The following is a 21,140-nucleotide window of genomic DNA, read 5'->3' as shown; positions in this document are numbered from 1 at the left end:
GGCCCACAGTCTTCATATTTGGCATGGAGGTTAGTCATGATTAGTAGATGACCCCTCTTGATTTTGAGGTCACTGGGTCAAAGGTCAAGGTCACAGGGGCCTTGACTAAAAAAACCTTGTCCGCCCAATAACTTGAGATTCCTTTGACCCACAGTCTTCATATTTGGCATGGAGGTTAGTCATGATTAGTAGATGACCCCTATTGATTTTGGGGTCACTGGGTCAAAGGTCAAGGTCACAGGGGCCTTGACTTTAAAAAGCTTGTCCGCCCAATAACTTGAGATTCCTTTGGCCCACAGTCTTCATATTTGGCATGGAGGTTAGTCATGATTAGTAGATGACCCCTATTGATTTTGAGGTCACTGGGTCAAAGTTCAAGGTCACAGGGGCCTTGACTTAAAAAAAGCTTCTGACAAAGTGGTATGCGGGGGTATTCACGCCATGATAGTGGCAGTTCTAGATTTTTCTTGTTTCCAAAAAGTTTATCTCATAATTGCCAGGTTTTTATCTCATTCCTGAGTATTTATTTCATTCCTATGTAATTTCATAATGACAACCATTGGACTTTATGCAGATTCCTGAAATACCAAAAAAAACAAAAAAAAACAAAACGTAGGGATTTCAAGAAGAATTAGAGATCTACTGAATAATTTATTGCCTTTAAAGGTGAAAGCAAAGAAAATATCAGAATTTTTAGGCTTCACATTCCACATTTTCATGTATTAAATATTAATTTCCATATTTGCATATAGATTGTCTAGTGTAAGAGGTTAAATTTCAGCTAGATACACACAAGTTATTGTCCTGTTGAAATTCCCTCATACAAAAGTGAGACAGCAAATTATGCGCACTGTTACACAAGGAATGAAACTGCAAAAAAAAACCTTGAAAAGATTGTTTTAATTTATAATTTAGCCGAAGGACAATAACAAGGGGAACAAAAAATAGAGATGAATACATTAGTATGAGGAAAAAAAAACACATCTAAATAGGCTTAATGTGGTTATTAATTATTGTTAAACATATATTTCAACTTCTTTGTAGTATATGTTAATTGTTCTTTGTGTAAAAGTAGTCATATTAAGATACAAAAAATAAAAATATATATGAGCCGTGTCATGACAAAACCAACATAATGGGTTTGAGACCAGCATGGATCCAGACCAGCCTGCGCATCCGTGCAATCTGATCAGGATCCATGCTGTTCGCTATCAGTTTCTTTACTTGTTATAGGGTCTGTAAGCGAACAGCATGGATCCTGATCAGACTGCGCGGACGCGCAGGCTGGTCTGGATCCATGCTGGTCGCAAACCCATTACGTTGGTTTTGTCGTGACACGGCTCAATTATATTAAATGATTATGCATCTTGTTCAGCTGTAATTAGATGAAGCACTTGTTTAACTCTTACCACACTAAATATCTTAAATGGACTTTGGTCTGTTTTTCAATTTGGACAAAACCATTCATAATATATAGGGGAAAAATTGAATCGTGACCATGACCGGACAACACGTGTGTGCCAGCTGATTGTGGTCTGTATCGAAAAAGGGGTGGGGGGATAGGGGGGGGGGGTGGGGGTAGTGTGCTGTTGGCATTGAGGTCATTTTTCACTCTCACAGTTTCTTATCAGTAATTATGATGATTCCAGCATATACATAAAGACCTGTTTTTTAATGATAAATAAATAACAGTTTGACTGTACTTATTACTGAAATTAAATGAATTAAGGCCACTAAATTAATGTCATTACTATTTAGGACTGTTAAATTTTTATACATAAGACATATAAATCTTTATGACATAATGTTTTAACTTTTTAAATTAACTTGGATATTTTAATCAGCTGCTTTATAACAGCGCAATTTCAAACCAGATTTAACATTTAAAACGCATAATAACCAAAATAATATATGAGGGAATGAGTAATGTAAGCTATAACATGCAAAGGCAATTTACTTTGTTATGTTTTTGCATTATTTACATATTCCTTGGAAGAAAGCAATGCCTGCAGATAATTGTTTTTACATTGCATACTTAACGCCAATTTCATTTCCTGTGAAATCTCTAGGGAAATGCCTCTGTTTTTGTAAAAGTGCAGAATTTCCAAAGAATTTACAACCTGTCTCTTTTCAAAGAATCCATCATCTGACAGAGAAATGTATAATTTCATTTTCCATGGGTATAGTTCTAGAATAAATATATGGAAGGGTTGAAGCACTGTCCTCATCCAATGAAGTGAAATACCCAGTATGATAGAGTTTCAATTATAGAAGATGAAATGGTTTGTATTTTCTGATGAAATTTTTGGTTTTTTGACTGCCTATAATTATTAATGTATATAAAGATATTACTGGAAAATTATAAATTAACATGGTATTTTCTCTAGAAATTTAATTGTAAGTAATTCATGGCACACATAACAAAGAGCACTGAAAGATCAAAAATAAAAACTTGATAAAAAGTTGTGAAGGAAATTAAAAAAATAAGGCAAATTAATTACAGTTCTTGGGGATAATTTGAAGATTTTTACGAACTTCTCCTGAATGATCTGTAATATCAGTATTTTAAGAACCTGTTGCAATCATTTAAGTTATCATTTATTACAGTTTCTTAATAGAATTATGATTAAAGAATATATTGAAAAATATTTTCTTTTATTGTCTTCACCGTATAATTATAATAAAAACTGATAATTGTTTTAATTGGAAATCTTACCTTTTTGGATATAATCCAATTAACTCAACCATGTAATTAGTGCACACACCCATGTACTCAGTGCATACCAAGATCAGCTGGCACATCTATGTATGCCTGATCATGGACTGCACTGTATTCAGTAAGTAAATATTTTGAATTTGCTCCCAACTGTGATAAATGGTTTTTGTCCAGATTGAAAGATGGACAAGTCCATTCAAGATATTTAGGGTGGTAATGAATAATGATTTTCATGTACGCTTCCTGCAACTAATCAGAGCTTGTGTCATTTTAGAAAATTTGGGTGTGACTTAAATAGGGTTTGATCCCATTACCATAGGGTGAGAGATAGGTCATTGTTAATTGATGATATTGTATGCTAAGTTATTTGCCTTTTTTTTTCAGCTGAATGTGTCAAACCTCCCAAGTTTTGGAACACATCCATATCAGTGTGTGTTTAGCTACAGTAGGAATATTCGGATTATTACGACCAACAAAACACTAGACAACCCCAACAACAAGGTTGTCCGGTGTAACACGCCGGAGACCCATCTACTACCGCCCATTCCAACTGGTGAAGGTATCTTTTATTTTTTACTGTACCTGCTATGAAAAGATATATTAGGAAATAATGCTCCTAAAAATTATTATGGGCCTCAAATTATGATTTTGAAATAAAGAAAATCAGAATCCTTCAAGAACAGTGAAACAAACCTCGTATATAAAATTTTAAGATCATCATCAAGCTTAATCATAACAATGCAGATTTGATGTATATAATTATGTCTGTATGGAAAATGGTCACTTCCCTTACATTTACAAATCACGATTTAAAAAAATACAAAAAACTTTGTCATATTTAGAAATGATTTCTGTATGAAGTCATTTCAATCATGCATAAGTCAATACTTATTATTTCCGTGATATAATATCTGTGTACTGCCAAGGCAATTGTCAAAGATAGAACTCATCCTGTTGCTCAGGAGGGTCTTTAATAGCGCATCATTGGCCGTCTGCTCTTTCATGCAAGGAAACAGTATTCTAAAATGGTTGCTAGAGGCATCGTGGCATAATAATAAAAGTCAGACAGTTTTATCAATCGGCATGTTTAGAGACACAAATTAACATTAGTAATACTGATAATGATAGGAAAGTCACTATAAATATTGGTGAAGTTCAGCTTTTTGATATCAGCTCATTTTCAGAGCAAAGGTCTCCCAGGTGCCCTCTGTAAAATCTAATCAGATAAACACATTATATTCATATTGCCATTTAAAAAAAAGGCTGATCTTTATATTTTATCGTAATAGAAATTACATCCGAGTATAAAAGTTTATTCTTCGTTTGCTGTATAATACAGTATAAGCATAGATTAGTAAAATAGGAGAAAAATCATGTTTTTGTATTATTATTATTTTTTTGCCTGAATGAAATCTTCTTATCTACCTAGAGTTTAGTTCACTTGAATGGGATAATTCATACACACAAAAACCTCCGTCACCTAGATTTTCTTTTCTTACATGTTTTATTGATTTAATGTAAGATACTGGTTTGTTGAATAAATAAGTTTTTTTTATCACTGCACTAAAATCTATAAATAAATAAAAAGGTCAGCATTAATAAATAAAATTTTACAAGATTTATTTCATTTAAGCTTGCTTTTAGATCATTACAGTAAAACTTGTGTTTAAAGTCATCAAATATGTCTTAAATCACGGTACTGTTTGTTAGTTTTCTCAAAACCTACAACTTTACTCAGTAATTTTGTTGTTTTATTTAACTCTTTCAATGCCAGAGGTGACAATATAGTCCTGACAATTTGTAACAAAATATGCCAAAATAACTTCAGAACATGGGAATAGCATCAGACTTTGGTATACCACTAACATGGTGTCTGAGGTCTTTTCTGCACATCTGCACACTACATATGAGCCGCGTCACAACAAAACCAACATAGTGCGTTTGCGACCAGCATTGATTTAGACCAGCCTTCGCATCCGTGCAGTCTGATCAGGATCCATGCTGTTCGCTTACCAACCCTTTTACAAGTAGAGAAAATGATAACGAACAGCATGGATCCTGATCAGACTGCGCGGATGTGGTCTGGATCCATGCTGGTCGCAAATGCACTATGTTGGTTTTGTCGTGACACGGCTCATATCTATATTTGGTTACTCAGTTTTTCCTATGATGTTGATATCCTATGGACAGCTGCATATGGTCTGTAAGAATATGGAAACATCTCTTATTCTATATTGGATAGCAAGCATTCTATAATGATTGCATAACTTGGTCATTACTTTTCCACAATCAGTGCAAACATAAATTCTCACATGTATGAAAATGAATGTGTTTATACTGCACTTAGTCAGCAATATTTTTTTTATTGAAAAATCAACAAATGTGTGGGGTCATATACTGGTTTAGGTCTTGTTATTAAAGCATCAGTGAGGGTTATTAAAGCTCCCGTACCATAATTATATGGGGCTATATTTCTCATGTTTATTGTTGATATCTTTGATATGTGTCATATTTGATTGATATGTACTTGCCATAGCAATATCAAGTGCTAGTCTTTCAGCATTTATCAGGTATATTATATTGCTAAATACTTTTCCAGGCATAATTATTTCTTCCTGATAGGATGCTGTTTCTTTTGATATTTTTCTTATTCTCACCAGGAAAAAATATAAAGAGATCTGTTTATTGTATGATTTCAGATTTTTGTGAATGCCTGAAAATATAATAATGAATTTTTATTAAGCAGTCATGAAAATATAATTATTATAAAATGGTCATGTGAAGGGAAGTTATAACATTAAATTTCTGTAAATCTGGCGTAGTAGTTAAAAAAAGTGAATGTTATGAATTTTTATGACTAAATCTTAAAATAATTAAGTTATATAAAACTTATGTTTTTCATAAAACCTGATTAAATTTAGCATGAAATGTCAAATATTTTAATTAACTTTTTGCCTACTTGTTAGATAATTGCATAAAATAATTGAAAGCGCACTAGGAGCACATTCAAACAATTGGCACATTTAACTGATTCTGTTTACATGGAGAATCGTTTATTACCATCGAAAATAATTGGTTTTTCTCCGAATTGTTTACATTCTAGTCAAGTAAGAACACTAATTTCGGTACTTTTGGGACTTAATCAAGAACATTTTGGTTTTTATGAGACCGAATTTCAATTTTATGTACATTTACTAGGCAGATTTAGATCTGCATCTTGAAACAATTCCAAATCAATTTAAACTCTGTGTGTGTGCGCTCAAAATTGAGAATTTTTATTGAAGTAAATTTTTCCCTCCATTATCTTCATTGAAAGTGCACAGAGAAAAAACAGCAACAGTAACTGTTGCATGTAATTGATATTGCATGTTTCACACACAATCACAAAAATCTAAAGAATAAGAAGAGACAAAAAGAAAAAATGTGAAGAAAAAAATAACGGACAACATGATATTGAAATAATAACCATTTTCTGATATGAGTGAAACATTTTCGTTGCCATGGAAACGGATTATAAACAATAGAAAAAGGAAATGGAAACATCATAATCACATCATGATGATGGATTAAAATGTCATTGTGTTCTCGGCCATGCTCAAATGAGGGAATACTGATGCACTCGCCTTGAAATGAGCTCTCAAACATTTGGAACTTTGTCAAAAAGATTGTTGTTAATATTGAAACTTTTTGCCAAGAAATTTGGTTGTATTGGTTCGATATTAATCCTTGCCCTTCTGTATATTTATAATGAACTTTTACTGCTTTGAATTTGTGTGAATGTTTGACTGTGATTTTGAACGAATCTCACTGTTCAGGGCTTAAGTAGACTGAATCTAACTGTTCAGTGCTAAAGAACTTTGCTGACAATTTGACTGAATCTCACTGTTCACTTTCTGACAATTTGACTGAATCTCATTGTTCATAATTTACTGACAATTTGACTGAATCTCATTGTTCACAATTTACTGGCAATTTGACTGAATCTCACTTTTCACTTACTGACAATTTGACTGAATCTCACTGTTCACTTGCTGACAATTTGACTGAATCTCACTGTTCACTTACTGACAATTTGACTGAATCTCACTGTTCACTTACTGACAATTTGACTGAATCTCACTGTTCACTTACTGACAATTTGACTGAATCTCAATGTTCACTTACTGACAGTTTGACTGAATCTCACTGTTCACTTACTGACAATTTGACTGAATCTCACTGTTCACTTACTGACAATTTGACCGAATCTCACTTTTCACTTACTGCGATTTGACTGAATCTCACTGTTCACTTACTGACAATTTGACCGAATCTCACTGTTCAGGGCTTAAGTAGACTGTATCTAACTGTTCGGTGCTAAAGAACTTTGCTGACAATTTGTCTGAATCTCACTGTTCACTTTCTGACAATTTGACTGAATCTCATTGTTCACAATTAACTGACAATTTGACTGAATCTCATTGTTCACAATTTACTGACAATTTGACTGAATCTCACTGTTCACTTACTGACAATTTGACTGAATCTCACTGTTCACTTACTGACAATTTGACTGAATCTCACTGTTCACAATTTACTGACAATTTGACTGAATCTCACTGTTCACTTACTGACAATTTGACTGAATCTCACTGTTCACTTACTGACAATTTGAGCAAATCTCATTGTTCACAATTTACTGACAATTTGACTGAATCTCACTGTTCACTTACTGACAATTTGACCAAATCTCATTGTTCACAATTTACTGACAATTTGACTGAATCTCACTGTTCACTTACTGACAATTTGACTGAATCTCATTGTTCACTTACTGACAATTTGACTGAATCTCACTGTTCACTTACTGTCAATTTGACCAAGTCTCATTGTTCACAATTTACTGACAATTTGACTGAATCTCACTGTTCACTTACTGACAATTTGACTGAATCTCACTGGTTGGCTAAAGAACTTTGCTGACAATTTGGATGTTCAATACTTAAGTACTGTTTGTTGTTATTGAAGAGATTTAAATATTAAGATTTAAAATGACTGAACCAACAGATGGAGTCTAGATAAGACTTTGTGTAGACATGGGCATGCCATTGTTACCACTTACAGCCCCATAGAGTCAATGGTTTAGATATAGGAATTAATTAATAACAATATTATTGAAATGATATTTAAAATAACTAAACAAAACTGAACATTTCTTCAGGAGGCTTGAATTATTTCCCTTATACGAGTAGATACAAAATGTTACGGATGGAGGCATCAGAATTGCAGCTACTGTTTAACTCTGTGTGATCGTAATTGGTCCGAATTACTGGAGTCTATGCATCTCTTAGCTCCAGCAGGTGAGGTGGTTTTGACCCCTGGTGTTTTAAGTTTGCAGCACCCGAGGCTGACCAAAATAATCTTTTCCGTTTTGGCGCCATATGACCTATATTGTGTTGGTTCATAGTAAAACCAAACAAAACAACACATTTTGTGATGTCATGTTTTTATGCTGCCTGTAGTCTTTTGCTTCTATTTCCCACCAGAATTGTTTCAAATTTAAATTGACTTTATAAGAACAATTATTGATGTAGGAGGTAGTAGGGGGATGTATTCAGACATTAAAGATGGTATTTTATGATGATATAACATGCAGTAGCCTGCTCTGGGATCATAATAATGTACAGTTATCCTGGCAGACATCGTCTGGTACCAGTATTACACCTCACAATGATTTCCTTAAAACAAAAGTATTCCATCTTTTTCTGCTGACATAAATGAATTATACGCAACATTAGGTAATGTAATTTATATTCCTGCCTATAGTGGTATAGTCTTGTTGTTGTCGTAACCAAGTTTGTTCCTATAGAGTTATGATATATGCTGTTATTATAATCACACTGTTAAAAGTATTGTACATATTGTATGGGTGCCTAGATTTGACCCTGTCCTTTATTCAACACCAATGTGGTTTATTTCCAAGAAATCAATTACATTAGAACCAGATATGATTTTTAGATTATCAATGTTAATTTCACTTACATGTATAATTATGTAAAAATTCAGTATCATAGCGATTTGAACAAACAGAGTTTGAGTGTAGTGAAAAAAACTTACACCGTAAAAAGTACTGTTACAAGTATTTAATACAGTAAAAGCTGTTATCATAAGTTTTAATATAACTATAAATACCGTTAAACCTATTTATAACTATGAAATCTGTCATCATAAGTATTTATAGCTATAAATACAGTTATAGATATTTATAACTAAGAAAGCTGTCATCATAAGTATTTATAACTATAAATAATTTATATTTCCTTTGCAGATCATATAAAGATGAATTTATCAATCCATATATGGGGACGTGACTTTGTGTCAAAGGAGTTCACTTTCTTCGACTGTTCCTTACACAAATCGTAAGTATTGTTCTAATACAAGAGCAAGTTCGATATTAGCTTAATGCTTTAAACTTTGAAATATGTAAACAAGTCTGAAATAGGGAATATCCCCTCATGAGTAATGAATGCTTAACAATAAGTTGAATTGTCATACTTGATTTGATTGAATTTCATCATGAGAGACAACAAAAGTGTTCTGCATCGTCACTTCTAAAACTTACAAAACATGTTTACCATGATATTTATCCCAGACCTTTGTGGGTTTATACCTTAACAGAGACACTGTTTTGTTTTATGTCCCCCAGATCAAAATACAAGTTGGGCATATATTTTTTTTTTTTAGTCTGTCTGTCTGTGTGTTTGTTTGTTTGTTTGTCTGTCACAAAACTGTAACCTTGACCATACTATGAAAATCCTTTCACCCCCTACTGCCTTCAAACTTCACAGGTGCATGCACCTTGATCAGATCTACCAACCAGACCCTTTTTCAGATCATAAGGTCAAGTCCCCTACCTTCATTTTAAATCCACCTGCGTTCTAAACCTTGATTCCTATGTTTCCGCCACTGTAAAAAATGCTCATGTTCTTAGTGTTCCATACTGTCTGTCTGTCTGTGTTGTTCTTGGGTGATTGTGAATACTGTTTCTACCTCCTATGTAGTTTCACCAGTGCCCAAGCTTGATGTAATTTTGCCTTAAAACAGTACTGTACAATTACAGTTTGATTGATTTTGAAATCTGGTGTCTTTGCTCAAAAGTTTTATGACATTGTATTCCAGGCTCATTGTCTATTCTAGCATAGAAAATTCAATTTTGAATACTTATTTTGTCATGAATAAATAATTTTCTTTTATATGCTGAGAATAAAACATTGTTTTAGTACTATGGTTACGTTTCTACTTGTTTCCCTCGACAGCTGAAGTCATCACCATTTCTATATGTAACATAGCAGCTAACAAGCTTTGCCTTTGAGACATTAGAGGAAAACTAAAAGCTCAAATAAAACAAACTAGCAATTTTATTACCCTTTGATAAACCAGTTTTTATTTTGCATGTATTTCAAATTGCTGGTGGAATGCATTTTAGATTGCAATTACGCTTTCTAAAGGCAAATAGAATTTTATGTAATTTGTAGAACTTGGACTCTGTAGTAAACATAATTAGATTTTCATAGATTTTTAACGGTTAGCCTGTTGGCAGCAGATTCTACCCATGTGACCAGTAAACCAAGATCAGTCGGTACATCCCGGTACATCCCGGTACAGCATTGCTGTCTGAACTCAGTAGGTATTTTACCCTGTGTTCTCCATATTGACAGGTGGATATTTAGTGTGGTAAGGGATTTTGTCAGAGAGACTTTATCTTTGAGGTTAGGATTTTTTGGCAGCCTAGCAGTTTAGGTCACTGGATTTCTTGCCCCTCATATCAGTGGTCTCGAATCAAGCCATTTTGTTAATATGTAGCTAACAAGCTAGTTTAAGGAGGGGCTATATATGTACCAAAGTGAGAATAAAATTTTATGCTCAGACGTATTTGTGAAGTTTTTTTGTTCCCGTTTAAGCTAGAAATTTGCTTTATTACTTGATACAGTCATTATGTGGATGGAAACCAAACCAAAAAAAAATGTTAACATTAAATTGTTGATCATGTATCAGAGAAATCCTTGACTGCTGCAGAGAAAACAATGCACTTAATATACATGGTGTCTCGATGTTTAACATGACAATTGCAGATTTTGTGCAGACTATTGGATTATCCTCGGAAACTCATAGATCAACTTTTGAAACGCCAGACATATAAATGCCTTTCCGTCATTATTTTTATTCCTGAAAGACAGGCGCAAAACAGGAACTATGGAAGAGGCATAATGTCCGAAATGTGTCGTATATTCAAACCATGTTGGTAATATATAAATGGTTTCTGGCAATAACGCAGCAATAAATTTTGCATTTATAGCAAAGTAAACACTTTTCGGTCTGTATAAGGTAGAATTATTCATCTCCATGTCTCTTATTGATCTGATGTGAAAGAATTCAGATTTTTGGCTTGAAATGATTGAAAATATCATGCTTTTAAGTGACATTATGCTCATTTTTAGCTCAACTATTCGATAAGAATAAGTAGAGCTATTGCAGTCACCCGAGCGTCGGCGTCAGTGTCGGCGTCGGCGTAACCACTTATGTTAAAGTTTTTGTAATAGTTCAAATATTTTCAAAGTCCATTGACATATGGCTTTGAAACTTTGCACACTTGTTCACCATCATGACCCCAACCTGTAGACAGGAGGAGGTAACTCTATCAAGCATTTTGACAGAATTATGCCCCTTTTTCGACTTAGAATTTACGTTAAAGTTTTTGTAATAGTTCAAATATTTTCAAAGTCAATTGACATATGGCTTTGAAACTTTGCACACTTGTTCACCATCATGACCCCAACCTGTAGACAGGAGGAGGTAACTCTATCAAGCATTTTGACAGAATTATGCCCCTTTTTCGACTTAGAATTTACGTTAAAGTTTTTGTAATATTTCAAATATTTTCAAAGTCCATTGACATATGGCTTTGAAACTTTGCACACTTGTTCACCATCATGACCCCAACCTGTAAACAGGAGGAGGTAACTGTATCAAGCATTTTTTTTACTATCAAGCACTAAGAATAGTCGAGCGTTGCTGTCCTACCGACAGCTCTTGTTTTCACTGTCAGAGTTGAAATAGTAATATATTTCCAAAAGATTGACTATTATAATAGTGATTGACCAATAATTGATAATGAAAATGTTAAGTGAAGCATTTTTTTTTTTTTTGGGGGGGGGGGGGGACATTTTGCTGGTAAGAAGTGATAAAAAGCCTTTTATCTCACTGTTGTTTGAACTTAAGATTGGTGTATAGAAAAAAAAAAACAGGACTGTTTGTTAGGTAACTGCCTTTTAATCAATATTAAAAAATACAATTCAGATTTTATGCTTTTAACAAAATGTTGAAGCTGGTCCTTCACAACCCCCACTGACCTAAAGTTGTAGTTTTGTTTTTGCAATTTATCTCCATAGTCAATATTATGTGGGTTATATTGGAAAAAAAACAACTTTACAAACTAAAGACTGGAAAACATGCCTGAAATATGACAGCATGCTTATTTTACATCTTGAAGCATTTTATTTCATTGAACAATTCTATTGTAGACTATTACTGTAGGCATACATATTCAATAACTGGTTCAATATCTGTTTGGTGAAGGGGGGGGAAAAGAAGATGATTTGCAGGCAGTTGTCTTTTAAGATGCCAGGCTGTCTGCTTTAGTGCATGCCAAGATGGTATTACAATACTTCATTGCTACTTGCTCGTCTTAAAATTAATATTTTACATTGCCCGACAATATTGAGTAATATCGGCAATATCCCCAGAAGAGGGCGAATGAAAATTCCACGTTCTGAATACCGATAGATTCAGTTTCATCAGATACATGTGACTTATCTTTTCTTTAATCTGGTTTGAGTGCGTTCTCTTAAAATTCAGTAATAAATACATTACAGCTTTCATTTTACATGTTGCTAGCAATAAGGCTTAAATTTCCATCCACTATCTCTGTTTTATTATGCAAAGAAAAATTATATTAATAACCTCATTCCAAAGCATTCCTGCCAGTTTTCCGCGGAAATGTATCAGTTTATCATACTATTAATATTTTAAGAATTTTGGTTTTCCCTCTTTTTTGTGGTATCATTAGAGGTCTTGATGTCTTCACCTTGTCCTGATATTCCGTGTAATAGTTATTTAAATGGGAGATTATATATGAGTCAGGAAATATTCAAATTAGTTAGGAGAGGCTGACTAATAAAAGCTGGAGTCTATCTGAGCATTTCGGAACATTTTTGCTCATATTTAGTTGTTGTTGCATTTGTAATGGAAATGTGTCTAGTAAAGAGATTATACGATACCAAGTTTTAACTTTGGTTCTTAGAAATTTAGAACTAAAATATTTATTGCTTGTAATATTACTAATGTCGGTGCCATTTCAAATTAATATATATCTTGCTTGCACGTTTACTTGTACAATATTGTTATTTCTTATTTTAAGCATTATTTAGGCAGTAATTAGACTATTGGCTCTGAGTTTGTTGTGTGAGATATTTGCATATCTAATGTTTCATTTTAAAGGTTTTCCCATCCAGGTTGTTTTGTTGGTTACTTGCAGAGTTTTAGTTTTGATGCACCACGTGCTTGCAGAATTCGAGTTGTTATAGCAGGTGCTTGCAGATTTTATTAGTTTAGTCAGGAACTTGCTAATTTTGAGCTGTTCTATGTTAGTTGCTTGCAGATTTTTTTAGTTTATTATTATTTATTAAGTTATTATGACAGCTGCGCCTAGATCTTATGTTGTTATGTTGGGTCTTTGAAGATTTTAAGTTGATTTATTTCCTTTTTATTTTAAATTCACAAGTTGTTTGTTGGTTCACACCAAAAAAAAATTAGAATCTATGTAGATTTTTTTCCCTAATTTCAGGCACTCCTTAAATGTTGCACTCTAGTATCTGGTAATAAAAGGCATTTTTCACTATCCAGGCTGAAATACTTTAACTTTTGAGAACATTGAAGTCTTTTTGTTAAGTATTTAAGTGAACATGTTATCCTGTTTGGAAAGAGGTGTTTAAATTTGTTACAAGGTTACAAGGAGAAAACTCTTCAACTTGACTGCATGAAGAGGAGAATAGGTGTGCTGATAAGATAATCTGTAAAAAATTACCAAACTTAGAAAACGTTCACATGATGTTAAATATTGCCTTTATATTTTAAACTTTAAATGAGCCGCGTCATGACAAAACCAACATGATGCGTTTGCGACCAGCATGGATCCAGACCAGCCTGCGCATCCGCGCAGTCTGATCAGGACCCTTGCTGTTTGCTATCAGTTTCTTTATTTGTAATAGAGTTTGTAAGCGAACAACTGATCAGACTGCGTGGACGCACATGCTGGTCTGGATCCATGCTGGTCGCAAACGCATTATGTTGGTTTTGTCATGACGCGGCTCAAATGTTAGCTATAATACAGACTTGCCTATGCCAATCCTCTCTCCTCACATTATGCCACCAGTATAGGGCCAGGCATGTCTCCACATCACTGCAGTCTGCATGGTAGACCATATTGTTTGCCTTTCAATTTCGAATAACATGTTTAATACTTATGTGAAGAATAGGTAGAGCTGCTGTAATCACACTGGTGCCAGTGTTGCTGTCACACTTTTGTTCAGTCATGGGGTGCAAGTTAGTATCTCCAAAACTACTGAAGAAAATGGGTTGAATTTGAAACCATAATTAGAGGTCACTGTCTAAGGCACATAACTCTTAACATGGATTTTGACAGAATTATGGTCCTTTTTGAAAAGTAACAACATTATCCATGCTGTTACGTTACTTACTATCAAGCAGCTTGCTGTCCTACTGTTTTGATTTGTTTTTGTTTTTTTCAAACTAATAAAAGACTATCCCACATTCAAAGATTCAAAGCTAGGAAAATCCATCAAATTTTATTTTATGGGCTAAAGTTATTTGCTTTCGTTTTGTTTTGCCTACTTGTAGGTCCTTTACATTTTATGGTGTTTCTCTTTCATTAAAATCTTTGCTGATTGGAAATAGTTTTCATAATATTTTATATGTTCTTTAAAACTCTGTTTCATCATTTCACCATTTAATATTGATGAGGTACACATTTCTCAAATCTGGCTTTATCACATCCATAGGTAATAAACAGTGATTAGGTTTTCAAGAGGATTTTTTTTTCATTAGATGAGTTTTATTGGTAGCATGATAAGCCACCTGGCTGGGTTAATTTTCCATCATTGACATTGAATTATAATGGCTGTTAAGAATATATAAACTCATAGAGGTGATGAAATTAAAAATAGTATGTCTTGGGAAGTTGTAGAAAGTTCAGTTTGGTACTTCTTTATGATATTGAGAGGTAGATTTGTATTATTTATTCAGATGTAAGGTTTGTTTTGTACCCCATGCAGTGTATGTATTTTAGGTGTACAAGTTGTGTATTGCACAAATTTGTGTAAATCTTGTGTACAACAGTTAATGGTGCCTAATTGTGTATTTCATCTGTACCTGTTACGTATGTGTGTATTTCTGGTGCACATGATGTATATTTGTGTATTTCAGGTGTACATGATGTATATTTGTGTATTTCAGGTGTACATGATGTATATTTGTGTATTTCAGGTGAACATGATGTATATTTGTGTATTTCAGGTGAACATGATGTATATTTGTGTATTTCAGGTGAACATGTTGTATATTTGTGTATTTCAGGTGTAAATGGTGCATATTTGTGTATTTCAGGTGTACATGATGTATATTTGTGTATTTCAGGTGTAAATGATGTATATTTGTGTATTTCAGGTGTAAATGATGCATATTTGTGTATTTCAGGTGTACATGATGTATATTTGTGTATTTCAGGTGAACATGATCATATTTATGTATTAGTGTACTTTAGGTGTATATGTTTTACATGATGTGTATTTGTATATTTCAGGTGCACAAGCTGTACATTGAGTGAGTTCCCATGTACATGGTGTATACAGAACCATGTTTGTACCCACGATGTGGAAAACAACTGTAAGAAACAAGACCTTGTATATGGTCAAAACGTAAGTAGTATCTTTAGTTAGATTGCAAAATATATAGGTTTTTCAGGTTTCAACTTCTCATCAACTGACAGTTGCTAAAACCGACATAGTGCGTTTGCGACCAGCATTGATCCAGACCAGCCTGCGCATCCGCGCAGTCTGATCAGGATCCATGCTGTTCGCTTACCAACTCTGTTAGTTACAAGTAGAGAAACTGATAGTGAACAGCATGGATCCTGATCAGACTGCGAGGATGCGCAGGCTGGTCTGGATCCATGCTGGTCGCAAACGCACTATGTTGGTTTTGTCGTGATGCGGCTCATTTCATGTTTCTGCAAATATTAGTCATCAAGTGCAATTTGCGATTCCAGAGAAGAAGAAAGGTTAATGTTTAAATTATGAAAAATTTTGCAGCAGGAGTGCATTTTGCACTGAGAGCACTCACAACAAAATTTGAAATATCAGTTTGGAAAATTATCCGTAAATCAACATTTCATTGAAAGCTGTCAGATTTTTGTTTGTTTCTGATAGCACCACCAGTCAATGACAAAAGGAACAATTGAAAATTTTAATATGAAACCTCAAATTCCCATCATAAAATGAAACAATAAAAAATAACAATAAGCTTTATTCATATAAAATATTGCTGGTGTTAGACTGTGTTAGCCTGCTTTGCAATGAAATATTGATAACTCTAGGGAGTTTATATTCTGATATATGGCAGTACTGACTGCTTGTCTTTAATTGAATCTGATTGTTTTCCATCAGTACATTTCTGAAGAGTATTCCCCAGGGGAGAGTACTCTCAGATTGTCGTGTGTGGCAGGGTGTTTGCATTTAGATTTTGTTACCAATTGTACTGTAATGGTTTTAATTGTCTGGTAAAAGGACACTGAGGTGGTGAATTGAAATAATGTTAAAATAACTGTAAAAGGAATCAGTTTACATACAATGAATATTTATTGTTTTCATTTCATTAAAACAGTGGAAACTATTGAGAGAAGCTGATATTAGTCAAATTTCCATTTAACAATGATTGACATAGGAAACTTTCATGGACATGAGTTACATTTAATTGTGGCATCAGAGGTGCAAAAAACACAGCAAAAAACACAGGTTTTTATGCCTCCACTTATGTAAGGGGGCATATAGATTTGCCCGTCAGTCATGGTGTCCGTTTGTACACTGAAAATACAGTGCAATGTTGGGGCATTCATGTCTTATTACCTACAATCAAAATTATACCCAAAAAATCATCATAATTTACCATTATATAAAAAAATCATTGTACATAAAAATTGACCTAGCAACAGTATATAGCCTGATCTGTGCAGTCCTGTGTTTCTCTGTAATGGAGGCAAAGACCTTTAAAATTTTGAGCCGCGTTACTACAAAACCAACATAGTGGGTTTGCGACCAGCATAGATCCAGACCAGCCTGCACAGTCTGATCAGGATCCATGCTGTTCGCTTACCAACCCTATAACAACTAGAGAAACTGATAGCGAACAGCATGGATCCTGATCAGACTGCGCGAATGCGCAGGCTGGTCTGGATCCATGCTGGTCGCAAACACACAATGTTGGTTTTGTCATGTTGCGGCTCAATTTCAAATTTTGTTTTCAACAGGCTGAGGTTTAATTGTATTTGTTTTTATATTTCAGTCTGTTGGACATACAATTGGACCAGCAGAATGTCCAAGATTCGAACTTCAGGGTAGGAAAACAAACAAGATTCTGGTACCTTCCGGTATCACAAAGAAAATTACTGTGAAAGGTCTTCATATGAAGGATTTTATGAAGGAGAACATTCGCTGCGAATTCTTCGGAGTGCGGGAAGTTGGTGCAAGGGTCACAGATGCTGGGTCAGATCAAATATACATAGAATGTAATCAAGTGGATGTAAGTTACATAATAGTCTGTCCAATGGGAATCACTCATAAAAAATGCAAAGAAAGAAATAAAAATAATAAGTGGCTTAGATAAAAGATCAGTGATATTAAATCATTAAGATTGTAAAGAAGGTCTTACTATATAGAAATTGGTAATACAGACTGCTGGGGGATAAGTGGGCCAGTTAGTACTATTAGTTGATAGACAGACAATATTTAGTGGTCGTTTGCCATGTGTGTTTTAATGACCTGCCAGGACTTAACATTTTTTGTTTGTTTCACAATAAGTCTTGGTTTGTATTGTATTAGATAATAGGTTCATTATCCTAGCAAAACCTTTTTCTTTGTTTCCATTGATAAACAGGCCAGCCCTGTCATTCACAGACAATATCTTTATACTGCTCAGTTATTGGTCAAGCTTTGGTGACTTATTAATCGTGACAAAGGAAGAAAAAAAAAATAACAACACACTGAAACTGACAGTATTTACCAAGTGTTGCATATTATGAACATGCCATCTTGTAAATGAGCCGCGTCATGACAAAACCAACATAGTGCGTTTGTGACCAGCATTGATCCAGTCCAGCCTGCGCATCCGTGCAGTCTGATCAGGATCCATGCTGTTCGCTTTCAGTTTCTCTACTCGTTAAAGGGTTTAAAAGCGAACAGCATGGATCCTGATAAGACTGCGCGGATGCGCAGCCTGGTCTGGATCCATGCTGGTCGCAGACGCATTATGTTGGTTTTGTCGTGACACGGCTCAAATAAAGAATTAGACCTGGAAAATGAACAAAATTTAGCTTTAATATTCACAGAATGTCTTTTTGAACAATGAAAAAAAATTTTCCACTACAAATATAATAATTATGATAACCTTTAGTTTTTTTGTTGTTTTTTTTTAAGTGGGCTTTTTTCTGTGGTGGTCTTTAGCTTTAAGCTCAGCTCAAGAACTAAGACCAAACATTTTGTTAAATCTTAAATTTAGTATGATTCATTTGAATTTGGCCCTAGATTTAGTTGTCGAGAACTTTATATCAGAAAGTAATCTTTTAATTTAAAGATGAAAATTAACAAAACCTTTTTGTTCATTGAATTATTTATTTTAATTTTAGTTTTCATATGCAGACGATAGGCCAGAAATGAATGTAGTGTTCCATATATACTGGAGAGAAGGCCTTGAAAGTGTACAAAGAGCACTGGATAATCCTGAGAAAATACAAGGTCAGTTTGATACCACTATATGAGCCGTGTCATGACAAAACCAACAAAATGGGTTTGCGACCAGCATGGATCCAGACCAGCCTGCGCATCCGCGCAGTCTGATCAGGATCCATGCTGTTTGCTAACGGATGCACAGGCTGATCAGGATCCTGATGTTCGCTATCAGTTTCACTACTTGTAATAGGGTTTGTAAGCGAACAGCATGGATCCTGATCAGACTGCGCAGATGCGCAGGCTGGTCGGGATCCATGCTGGTCGCAAACACACTATGTTGGTTTTGTCATGATGCTGCTCATGTGATTTCAATAAAGAAAAAGTTCAGATACAGTGTTATTAATCTGAGATACTTTGTATTTTGCTTTATCAAGAAAACAAATATTCTTATATATTTTGATATCTAATTGTTGTTTGATTCAACCTTTTATTTTAAAAAAAAACAACAAAAAAACTTTGTTCTTGTGTTAATTTAATGCTAGAATTGAAAATGATAAGCGTTTGCTATCAGTGTAGGCCCAGGCAAGTCCCACAATGTTAGTAGCTCAATTTTTATCCCTAAAGCTTTGAATGGTCTGTTAAAAATTCAAAGTTGGACAAGCCCCTTTAAGAAATTCAGCAGTTTTTGGTGTAAGATGTTAAAGGAATTGAAGATTGAAGTCATAACATTCAGTAGCCAATATCAGACAGTTTGGTCATGTACACTTGTAAGGCACTACACCGGTTACATGGACAAAATCATTATTGTCTGTATGTCATTAGTCGTCAAACATTTTAAGTTGCTTGTTTGGTGCGAGAGATTTATTTTCCCTTTGTTATCATTTGTTAAGTGGTTCATATGCCTGATAAATTAATTAATAACTCCTAAATATTGAAATAATGTGTGAACATTTTTGGATGCAGAATGATTAAGCTTTCTGACAGGCACTTCATAAACTGCAAGGTTATTGAACACCAATCATTTGTATCAAACAAAGAAAATTAAATATTCAAAAATTTTCCTGAAGTGATTGAATATTTCTTAGCATCTGCATAGAATGAAGTGGAGTGAGATTATTAATAATCTTTCAAGACAGACATTGTTTTTGTGTGCCATACTGATGTATATACAATGTTATAAAAAGTCAAGAGTATAATCATTATACATGTATATAAATATCTCTGACTTTGAACAAAATATTATCAAGTGAAAATTAAACAGGCACAAAAAAACAAACCTTTTTAAGTCTTAGGCCACAGTTTTGAATGTCCATTTTCCTGTACATTGCAGACAGACCCAAATTATTGTTTAATAAAAGCAATATCTTTATTTTTCTTATATTCAGTAAATTTATTAATTTATTGTAAGATTAGATTTTCAAACTGAACAAATTTTTTTTGTATAGATTTACTGAATATTCCTAAGAAAAAGTTTCATTATTAAATAGCTAAATTCTTTTTCGATTGAGACAATACTATTGATGTTATGTGATGTTTCTTCAGTGATCATGTACAAATGCGAGTCAATGGCTTACACGTGCGGAGACTGTATTTCTATGGACAGCGAGTACAAATGTGGATGGTGCGGGGATGTATGCACGATAAACAGTCAGTGCTCAAAGTCCACATGGCTTCCAAGCACGGCAATATGTCCAAAAGTAGAAATCAACAGCGTGAGTTTTCTTGTTATATTCTGCTAAATAATGGTTTTGTCTGTTGATTTATTTCAGTGCGAGTTTTTAAATGTAACGAAATGGCTAAAACATGCGGGCATTGCATGCTTCTAGATCCTAAATTTAATTGTGGCTGGTGCAATGAAACGCAAACCTGTACCATACAGAACAAATGCCCTTATTGGGCAGGATCCTGGTTGAATAACATGCACTCTTGCTCCAATGTTGAAGTGTCTAGCGTAAGAAATAATGCACATGTGTGAAGTGGACAAAAAATTTGATCTTTCTGACTTTCTAACCTATATCAGTAGAATGCAAATCACTAAAATGCAATACATTATGCTAGTGCTTCTGGTTGTCTGTGATTTGTCTGTAAATTTCATTGCATTATTCTAGTATTTTATGTCTTTGTTCTGTCACTAAATTGCATTGCATTGTGTCGGTACTTGCGTTGTTTTGTTTTCTTGATGTAAGAAATCTTGATTAACATCATTCCTGTCAAACTCTATCTTAGGCAAACATTTTCGAAATCACTTGTATTGTTTGATTTAGCACATAAATTGTCTACATAACACATAACCATTTGCGTGGTATTGTTTCCCTTCCAATAATAATGATATTTGTGACATTGTATTGAAATATAGAGGGGTATTCTGA

The 21,140-nt window shown here is 34.0% G+C and overlaps 1 protein-coding gene across 3 annotated transcripts in view; it reads left to right on the top strand.

Annotated features, from left to right (window-relative positions):
• The window catches only part of LOC132736358 (plexin-A2-like), a 106,746-nt gene that overhangs the window by 47,965 nt on the left and 37,641 nt on the right, over positions 1-21,140 (top strand). For 2 of the 3 annotated variants that reach the window (XM_060723474.1, XM_060723472.1), the window contains exons 4-9: positions 3,101-3,275; positions 9,024-9,114; positions 15,633-15,747; positions 17,390-17,626; positions 18,729-18,837; positions 20,541-20,722. In XM_060723474.1, the coding sequence (XP_060579457.1) occupies positions 3,101-3,275; positions 9,024-9,114; positions 15,633-15,747; positions 17,390-17,626; positions 18,729-18,837; positions 20,541-20,722 (909 nt within the window). Of the gene's footprint in view, positions 1-3,100; positions 3,276-9,023; positions 9,115-15,632; positions 15,748-17,389; positions 17,627-18,728; positions 18,838-20,313; positions 20,484-20,540; positions 20,723-21,140 lie in introns of all 3 variants that reach the window. The other variant, XM_060723473.1, reaches the window with a different exon arrangement.

Source organism: Ruditapes philippinarum, unplaced genomic scaffold, assembly GCF_026571515.1.
Source record: "Ruditapes philippinarum isolate M1 unplaced genomic scaffold, ASM2657151v2 ctg1087_1_1_1_1, whole genome shotgun sequence".
Lineage (NCBI taxonomy): Eukaryota > Metazoa > Mollusca > Bivalvia > Venerida > Veneridae > Ruditapes > Ruditapes philippinarum.
This window is presented reverse-complemented; position numbering and strand designations above follow the sequence as displayed.